The following is a 10235-nucleotide window of genomic DNA, read 5'->3' as shown; positions in this document are numbered from 1 at the left end:
ATAATATCAGGTCAGGTTGAACCGACCCGATGCTTGCATGACTGTAAAGCATGTTCAGAGAAGTGTCCGCTACTCCGGCACCCATATCAGAGTCCCAGACGAGTAATACTTCTATAATTGCGTCTTAATGATCATTTTAAAGATTATTATACAACTGGCTCGCCAAAGCCTGTTGTGCACAGGGGGATTACAGCCTGTTTTCCTAGTCAAAGTGTTTACATACTCTGAGCTATAGCATGTGCCCCATTTATCAGCTACTTCTTAAAAACAAAAACCTACTGTGGATAATATTCACATATTATTATTAGTATATTATGTTATAAATTATAATCCTTTTTTTTTATAAATATTATTCAATTTTTTTTACCCTGACCATTATTGCTTTAGGCTCACAGTAAAACATCATATATTCATTTTAGTTTAAGGTTCTTTCTCTTAAACTTATTTTAATTTAATAAAATCAAATATTTATATTTTATTTAAGCTCAATCTTGTTTCCAATAGTTTTAGTAAAAAGAATAACACCGGTTGCAAATAATTAAAGTAATTTAAAATGAAAACAACAAATTTTGGTGCCAAGTCTTATTCCGCACTTATCTCCCCTGATCATTACGGCTTTAGATGCATAGTGAAAAAATGTCATAATTTCTTGAACTTCTGGAAGAAAAATAACTAATTTTGGTGTCGTCTTATTTTACACTAATGGTACATGTTCGGTTATTTATTAACGCTTTACACCCACAGTAAAGCGTCACATTTACCAATTTAAGGAGTTGACAAATCTGTTATCCTTAGTTTGTAAATGTCAGTGTTTAATGGAATCAGTGTAACATGTTATTCTTCATAACCAGCAAACAAGTTGTGCAGTTACCAACGTCTCAATGGACATATGTGCCTCTCTAATGAATCACAGACCACTTGCACAGAATAAACATGGCTAACACTTTATTTTAATGTATCCCTATTACTGTGTAATTACACATTTAAGTACTGAGTAATAGCAATTAACTACATGTACTTACTATAGGGTTAGGGTAGGATGAGGGGTTACACTTTATTTTAAGGTGTCATTGTTACAGTGTAATTATATATGTTAGTACTGAGTAATATTAAGCACCTACATGTACTTACTATAAGGTTAGGTAGGGTAGGATTAGGGTTTGGTTGAGGGTTAGTTGAATGTAATTATGCATAATCTACTGTTATTACTACGGTAATCACATGTTACATAATTATGTAACAAGGACACTGTAAAATAAAGTGTTACCGGATTTGGTTTAGGGTTAGTTGCATGTAATTATGCCTAATTTACAGTTACTTTAGTAAATACATGTAACGTGTAACAAAGTCACATTAAAATAGAGTGTTCCCTAAACATAGTACTTTATTAACATCTAGGAGAATGGGAATGTTTCCAGACAGGTGTCTGCTTCCCCTTCAGACACCTGCATGAAAGTTCAGTGCCATGTCACGAAACAAAAGTTGCTCACACATGAAAAGGACACTCACCGTTCGTATGTGCTTCCTGAGGATGTATAAGAAGAAGCTCCACAGCCTGGATGTCACGCCGAGGAAAGTGCGCACACCGAGCAGACATTGGCGGGTCTTTAGCATGTCAACCATAACACCAGAGTCCGTGAGGTGTGATTTACACCGCTGACAAGAGCAACACAACACACCTGTGGAAATAAGATCCTGCCAACCATTCACAACTTCACACCTCACGCGTCTTGATAAGATTCAAACAAACGTGTGAAGGGTGCTAAAGTGCAGCGTTTACTAAACAAAAGTGCGTGGGTTATATATCACTTGGTGAATGTCTTTATCTTTAGAGAGGTAGTTTCTCTGTCCGGCTCCTTCAAATGCTCGCTGGCTAAGGTGGTCAAACAAACTGGAGTGTCGAACAAATGTCTCCGTTCTGCCAAAAGCCACGCGAAGTGCGACTGTCCATCTGCTGCAACATTAAAACCAATATGCGTATTCCGCTTCTTTATGATAATCTTTGAGAAAGCGAAAAGAAAAAGCGTACAATTGCTCAGCGCCGAGAACAGTTTAAAGCCAATACGGTAGAGCAACACGGGCCGCCATCGCTTCCCTGACGTCACTTCCGCGAAGAGACATAAAGTTTGTGCTCACGTGGCCGCGGCGTTTTTCAAAAAGACTTTTGAGTTCCCAACTTCCCATCCAGTGTTCACCAGTGAGAATTCAAACCGTGGGAGGCTTCCACAATTTTCTTGTCATTTAATTTATTTTACTGATGACAGTGGTGCAGTAAAAAAACAAGTCCTTATTTTTGTGATATTAAATTATTAAAATGAACCAACAAAATATTTAGCTTAGTGATGACGAGATTTTGAGCGCGAATCTTTTGAATTTGCTCACCAAAAGATTACTTCAGAAGCCCTTTAAAGTCACCATGAAATCAAAACGTAACATTCTTTTCAAAATATTGGAGTTTTTATTATAAATAATCTATGCATATCCGTTCTTTATTCGTATTCCTCAATCTTAAAAAAAAAAAAAAAAAGAATAATTGCAGCAACATCTACTGGTGCGAGGGCGGGGCAACCTGTCACTCACATGAGATCGACCAATAGCAAACCACAACCATCCAATCAATTCTCCATTACAATATCAAGCCCCTCCCTTCATTATTTTCTTGTTCGAGAAGCCGTTTCATGCCGAACTTAAGCATGTTACATTGTTACGCCAGTAGTTGGTGACAAGCGAGTGTCTTTTTCTGTTATCAGTATGTTACTAACTTAATTGATTTGTTATATTTCACAGGGAAAAAACGCCCAATGTCTATTGTCAGTGTAACGATGTATGAAGCACAGCTCATACAGAAATCACTTCCCAAACAAGCAGCTTTCTGTTGGTCAACACACACATCAGATCTAATAAACGGAAGCTCAAGCATGTTCGCTTGACATGCAAGAAAACCAATGAGGTTCATTCTCGTGTTACGCAGCACGTTTGAGCTTCAGCAAGAACCAACCAGGTTTGTTCTCGCAGGTCAAGCAGATTCGGTTGAGCTTCCGTTTATATCAGCTGATCAATGTTTAAATGTGAATAAAAGCCTACATTTAATCTGTTCATCATATAAAGCAATTGTGTCTCTTCAGAAAATTTGGACTAAACCACTCAATTCATATGGATTAGTTTTATGATCTCTTTATGAACTTTTTGTAGCTGTCAATGGAGGGACAGAAAGATCTCAGATTTCATCAAAAAGATCTTAATTTGTGTTCAGAAGATGAACAAAAGTCTTACAGGTTTGGAACAACATGAGGGTGAGTAATTAATGAAAGAATTTTCATTTTTGGGTGAACTAACCCTTTAATCACACTGGTCAACAAAGCTTAAGTCAAAAATGTGTACAATTTGTATGTATGTTGGACTTTCAATATAATTTTATTGATCATTTATTGTACTTTATTTTGTTTGGAGCATGTCTGACCTCACATGGCACAAAGTTTGGGTATCGTCCCATGAGCTTTGTTCAAGATCTCCACCAACAAGTGAAAAGCTGCATGTCTACAAAACGTATATAAAAACCCCCAGAATGAAATAAACTGTACAAAATGAGCTTAGTCATAAGTCAAGAATAATCATAATTGGGGAATTATGCTTAAATATTTTCAAATCAGTGGTTGAAAATAAGGGCTTTTTATCACAAATACAAAAACTGCATAACATTACTAAGAAGTTCATCAATTTATGTCAAAATAAAATCCTCAAACCTGGTCTTGTAATAGCTGAGAACAGACTGACTATTTGATTCATTATAAAATAAAGAATCATAAATAAATAATTTATAAAGATGGATTTGACATTTCCAGATTTAGGACATGATGTGGACTGTCTTCATTCACACATCAAGATCATCATCTGGATCCTCCTCATCAAAGTCATCGTTGGCATCAGGCTCGTACATGATCCGTCCCGAGCCAGGAGTCGGCCTCAGAAGAGCTGATTTTCTGGGGGGGGGGGGGGGGGGGGACAGATTGCACTGCAGCATGAAAGACTGAACTTCTCACAAAATTGTTCAGATCTTGGTGACACTTAATTTTACAGTTTCCTTGTTACATATTTTACATGTACCAATATAACAGTAAATAACTTTAACAGTAAATTATACATAATTACATGTAACTATGTAACTATTGGGATGTTCTTTTATTCTGGACAGCAAGGGCAGTGACAGTCACATTGAGCATATTTTTCAGTATTAACCACGTATTTATACCGATTTCATCAGGCACCTAGCCTGGGTTTCCCCATGCTGCCTTGAGCGAGAAAATGAACATGTGGTTCCCAGACCACGTCTCAATGAGACGAGGTCTGACGTTAGCCAGGCTATCAGGCACCGAAAATTCTTCAAAAAGAACACAAAGATACTAAAGTTACTAAATCTTTATCTGAAATTCTCAGTAAAGAGATTCCTTGTTGTCCCACATTATGCTTGTTAAATGATAACTCTCGGGTTCCGATGTCTGTGCATGAAAAAAGAATTTGGCTTTCTGGCCTAACTGCTGCAAAGAAAATCCTGGTTATACGGTGGAAACCACCACATACTCTTTCACTACATCATTGGTGGAACTCTTCAAGTTACTAAATCTCTTGCCGGGAGGGGGAGGGAGACATGGTAGATCACTCAGTAGGGAGGGTGGGGGGGGGATTTGATAAATGTAGAATTGTGTTAATTTTGTTTGTGTATGTATGTGGGTGGGTGGATGGGTGAGTGTGCGTATGTAGTTCTTGGGTTGAGCGAGTGAGGGAATGAGGGTGTGTATAATGTATTTTTTGTACATGTATATGCCTTGATTATTCCATTTTCTGTTTGTTAGTATGAAACTAAATAAAAAAAATTGTTCACCAAAAAAAAAAAGAACACAAAGAATGGCCTTCTCAGCTGCCATAGTTGCAACTCTTGCATCATCAGAACAGGGTGTTCAACGCACCACAGTTTCTGCTTAAAAAAATGTTTTGCAACTTTTTGTCGGGGCTGAACGCTGCCCAAGCCTATTGTGTTACTGCAGCTGCTGTTAGAAGCTCCGGTTTAGAAAAAGTCAGAGTTCTGAGACGAGCGCTTAGGACTGCATATGTGCATTGGCTGGTCCATCCTGAAAAATGCAGTTTTTTTTGTCATGATTTAAGCTTTTAGAAACAAAATTGGTGGCCGTTCATTTACACAACAGCAGCATTTTGGGGGCCTGAAACACAAAACTTTTCAAAACAGGTTTCAAAGTTTAAGTTTTTTGAAAACGATTCCGGTATCGTCTTCGTGTAAACTACAATAATGCGCATTTTTTAAAGCGGTGACACCATGCGCATGAGTATTACATGTTCAGTCTATAACACTTTGTTTCTTTACAAAGTGACTTCGCCAACGACTGGCCTGGCAGCAGAATACAGCGTTTTTTTAATGTTTTCGCTGATCCTTGTGAACGGGAATCATTTCGACAATGTTGATGTCTGTACGCAAAAAACGCAAAGGAAAAACTTTTCTGTCTTTCGTACATCTTAGTTGTGTAAACGTACCCCGAAATAGCTGCCCAAAAGGTGTTTCAAAGATGGTCACTGAGTGAAATGACTTGCCTGAAAGGACTTTGATTTTACTAACGTTGCCTTCATGTGCATCGGAAATTTCCTACTTCCTACTTCTGAAGTTGTGATTATGAGCTTGTCGCATTCAAGTGCTTTGTTGTCAGAAAGAACAGAAATCTTTATTAAATATCATTTATTTGGCTTTATTAAAGCCAAAATGATATTTAGCTTTCCATTCATTGACAACCAATTAAACAGTCACCATGCCATCTAGAATTCTAGAATAATGGTCAAATACAGGCTATTTTCTAATACAGTATGCTTAAATGATTATTCATATATGTAAATATGCACTAATGATAAGACAAGGCTATGTAGCTGTTGTGGAAATAACTAATAAAGAATAGCAGTCGTTCTCCCCCGGCCATGTTTAAAGGGAAACTCCACTTTTTTTGGAAATAGGCTCATTTTACAACTCCCCCAGAGTTAAACAGTTGAGTTTTACCGTTTTCCTGCGTAATAAGCAAGAAACTTTGCTGCCGTACCATGAGTCCAGCAGGCGTAATGAAATGAAGCAGCGCCTGAAAATACTCGACCCTATTAGTCTACCGAGCTGGGGACTATTTTCAGGCGCTGCGTTATATCATTACGCCTGCTGGACTCATGGTACGGCAGCAAAGTTTCTTGCTTATTACGCAGGAATGAGAGTATAGTTCCTAGCAATATCAGCCTAGAAAATCGCAACTTTACATTTTCCGTCTGTCTTAGTACACGATGTAACTACAGAAGAGTCAAGTTTTAAATAGGAAAAATATCGAAACTCTTTGGTCATTTTTTTGAGAGAGATGCTAATGGTCCTGTCCGATTCAATGATCTATGCTAAGCTATGCTAAAAGTGGTACCGCCAGACCCGGAGATCGGCTGAATGGATTCGAAAACGGTAAAACTCAACTGTTTAACTCTGGGGGAGTTGTAAAATGAGCCTATTTCCAAAAAAAGAGGAGTATCCCTTTAAAGTTTATGGCCCGCCCAACTCTGGGACTTGGGTATTAAAATGATCTCCGAGCTTAAGAGGGCGTTCATGTTCAATTTTTAACTAGGAAACTCTTATTTACGCTAATTCCGATAGCACAAGATAACACTGTTTTTATCAATAGAGGTCTCTTACTTCTCTTTGCTAAATACAAATGGCAGTGCCACTTTCTCCTTGGCTTTTCTCTCCTCCTCAGACAGGCGTAGATTGAAGGTCAAGTTTGATGCTGGATCAGCCTGCTCAGATCACAGTGAAAGACAAAAAGTTACAACAAAAACCTCCATCTAAAGTCATTGAGAATCAAAGCGGCTTTGCTCACCTCTGCTACTTTTTGCTCTTTCTGTACATGCCCAGGTTGGCGGAGTTTGGCCTGTACAGAAAGGGTCACGTCCTCGGACACACTGAAATACTCTTCCTATAAATTGATTACACACTTATGATTTTAATTTAGAAACATATGTTTATTCAGAGTAAAACCTCATGTCTTACCTCTTGCATAACTTTGCCTGACTTTGTGCGTCGTGTAGTCGTAGCCACGGCATGATGTTCATTGTTTGCAGGTGCCACGGAGATAACGGTACTGGCTAAGTGGCTTACAATTCCTACAACACCTTGTAGATGCAAATCTGAATGCAGGAGACTGATAATAGTTTTAACATCTCCTCCTAGTGGTCAGTGGAAGAAACAAACAAGAGCATTATTTCCTAAGTCTTGAATTAGTCGACACTTTATGCCTGCTACAGACTGTGTGATTTCGGCAATCCTGTAAGATCATTACAAATCACACTGTACGACATGGATCTAATAAACTTGGGTACGACATGTATGTAGACTGTACGATGGTGACACCTATTGAATAGTGGGCTACGATGCAAGTTAGTATAGAAGAATAAAACGCCATCAGCATGCGCTTGTGGTACACAAATAGAGCAGGATGAATCTCACTTTGGCAATTGTGGTTTTAATGTGCGCTGAAAAAAAGAGGAAGCAAACGAGGAAAATATGGACGTGGTCATTGCTAGGGAAAGGAGGCATGTCAATTTTATAAATGGAGCGCCATGTTAAATTTTAGTGTTGATCATTACGCCATTTCATGTAGCATTTTTATTGGCTAGTCAGTAGAAATAGGTCGTAGAAGCAAACACACTGTGAGATGATCATGCTAAATTTCTAACACTGTCAGAAAATGATCACAGGCTATCTTTGGTTGCAAGACCATGACAATGGCCATCTTTGAACCTCTCTCACCGTAGGACCAGCGTTTAGGAGCCGCGACCACAGAAATCGCCACGATTGGTCATCTTTCACACAAAATCACACAATGTGGACCGGGGACTAAAGGCAACGCAGTTTGTCAAAGTGAGATGTTTCACCTTTTCTGAGCTCTTGAAGTCTTTGAGAGATGACAACAGGGTCATGGTGTCTTAAAACCAGTGAGAGTGAGTCAATAACAAGTACTGGTGCTTTGACATGCTGCGAGTCTTTGATGAGCTTAGTTATGTGTTGAGAAGTGAGCTGATCAACGGTGAAAGATGATCTGCACATCCAGCCGAGGGGATCAGGGAAACCCTTATGAAAATGAAGCCTTTAAACACACAGAACACATGAGAAAGTATTTCAGTGGCAAAATAAATTAAATTAAATCCCAAAATAGACTGCATGTCTGTCCTGAATGGTAGTAAATTAATCAGTAATATACTAATATTACTAAAATATGACACTTTTGCTGTTGTTTATGCCCTTACAAAAACAGTAGGGGGAAACAATTTGGTAAATACAAATAATACAAAATAAATAATATCCTACATAGTTAGCACAATATGGTAAAAAAATTATAATAATGAAAAATATAAGATAGCAAAATAACCAGGCTTATCAACTTAAAAATATAAATATTATTTATGTCAAAGGCTGTGCAATGCATATTATGACACAAATTAATAAATTGCTTAACATGGCTAATATTAATACTTTTACTGTTGTTTTTGCACATATAATATTTGTTAATTAACATCAGTGAAAAATAATGGGAAATGCAAAAAATATAAAGTAACTAACAATATCATGCATAGTTAAGGTAACAAAATAACCACAAGGCTTATAAACCTAAAACAAAAAATATTTTTTTTGGTACAGGTTCTTCAGTCACTTGATACTTTGGCTATTATTATTATTATTAAAATATAATGTTTTACTGCTGTTTAAGCAAAACTGCTGCATATTTTAATTTCTATAAGTTACGTTTATTATCAACACATTAGTCAGTAATACAGACATAATGGGGGAAAATGTGAATAACTTTGCAGGTTTCTGCATTGCATTTTCTGCTTGTGCTCCTACAATTTCCTGCATTTTTAAGAAAAAAATAAAGTTTATTTTGCATAAAAAAAATTTTTTTTAAAGTGATTTTTGTTTATTTTTGCACAATAAACTGTTTAGTGTGGTGTTATGTCACCACTTGTAAAATCTTGAGTCCTGAAGCAAAACAGATGAAAACCACTGCACTATGATATTTAAAGATTTTAAAACATGTGCATCCTAAATTACACTGTCGGTATCATTTAATATTCATTTATATGATGTTAGGTGCTTTTAGGTGTCACGGTGACCGGTCACTGTCACCATATGCATAAAAGCATGTCTCAACTTCAAGACAAAAATCATGAGTTAATCTCTCTCTCTAAATTATATAAATATAATTTATTTTGCTCACTTCTGCACACAGCTTCTGTCCAAGCCAGCACACACTTCAGTTTCACTCGCCTCGAATCCCAGCACATGTACGTCCTCGCCCCTTTAACAGATTTCAACACAAACCAAACACTGTAACAACTTAAAGTAAGTCAATAAGAAAATTAATTTAAAAAAACCAGCAGACAGGAACTTGCCTCTTCAATGCTGCATTAATAAAACACTTGAGGATGCCCCGACCTGTGCATTTGACAGTATCTGAAACGTACAAACATATACTTAGTTAGTATACTCAGCAGTGTAGAAATGTACAAACGGGGTAAGAGTATCGATGTTACCTTGAATGAGTATGAATCCTCCAGCCTCTGCTCCCTGTAGCACATCGAGCAGCATGACTCAAACGCTCATATAAACACTATTTGCTAACAGCTAAACAAATCACTTTTAAGCTTGGCAAGCTACTGGATGGCTTATTACACCAGCGCTATTGATTAAACATCTTAAAGACCCAAGTAGAATTCAAAACTCTTGGTTATATAAATGGTACACGATCAACACGAGTTTGATTACAGCGAATACTCAATTTCCCAAAAGCACAGCGGCTACTTTCTTCTGCATCGCGGTTTGCTAACGAGTAATGCATTAGCGCCACCTACTGTGCTGTAGTGTGTAGCACTGGGTCCCTTGCATGAGGATGATCATGTTTGGTGGTCTCTCCCAACGTCCATAGCATCTAAAAGATTGAAAACCCCTGATCTCATCTAACACATTTGATAGGAATAGGGGTAGTTCATTCAAAAATTAAAATTCTGACATAATTTACTCAACCCTCAAGTTGCTCCAAAGCTGTATACATTTCTTTTTGAGAATATTTTGAAGAATCTGGTTTCCATTGATTTAGATTAGATTAGATTAGATTCAACTTTATTGTCATTACACAAGTACAGGTACAAGGCAACGA

At 37.4% G+C, this 10235-nt stretch overlaps 2 protein-coding genes across 3 annotated transcripts in view; both read right to left on the bottom strand.

The window, feature by feature from the left end:
- The window catches only part of ctdnep1b (CTD nuclear envelope phosphatase 1b), a 13001-nt gene extending 10897 nt beyond the window's left edge, over positions 1-2104 (bottom strand). For both annotated transcript variants that reach the window (XM_082161338.1, XM_082161339.1), the window contains exon 1: positions 1510-2104. In XM_082161338.1, the coding sequence (XP_082017464.1) occupies positions 1510-1623 (114 nt within the window). In that variant the 5' untranslated portion in view covers positions 1624-2104. The remainder of the gene's footprint in view (positions 1-1509) is intronic.
- Positions 2105-3391: 1287 nt separating this feature from the next.
- Positions 3392-9876, bottom strand: elp5 (elongator acetyltransferase complex subunit 5). The gene is made up of 8 exons (XM_082161802.1): positions 9613-9876; positions 9472-9532; positions 9297-9377; positions 7957-8168; positions 7073-7248; positions 6903-6998; positions 6719-6819; positions 3392-3980 (listed from the first exon to the last, which is right to left on the bottom strand). Exons 1-8 carry the CDS (start codon positions 9665-9667, stop codon positions 3872-3874), a joined length of 891 nt encoding a protein of 296 aa, XP_082017928.1. The 5' UTR covers positions 9668-9876; the 3' UTR covers positions 3392-3871.
- Between the last annotated feature and the right edge of the window lie 359 nt (positions 9877-10235).

This window comes from Leuciscus leuciscus (genome assembly GCF_965113295.1).
Source record: "Leuciscus leuciscus genome assembly, chromosome: 2".
NCBI lineage: Eukaryota > Metazoa > Chordata > Actinopteri > Cypriniformes > Leuciscidae > Leuciscus > Leuciscus leuciscus.
This window is presented reverse-complemented; position numbering and strand designations above follow the sequence as displayed.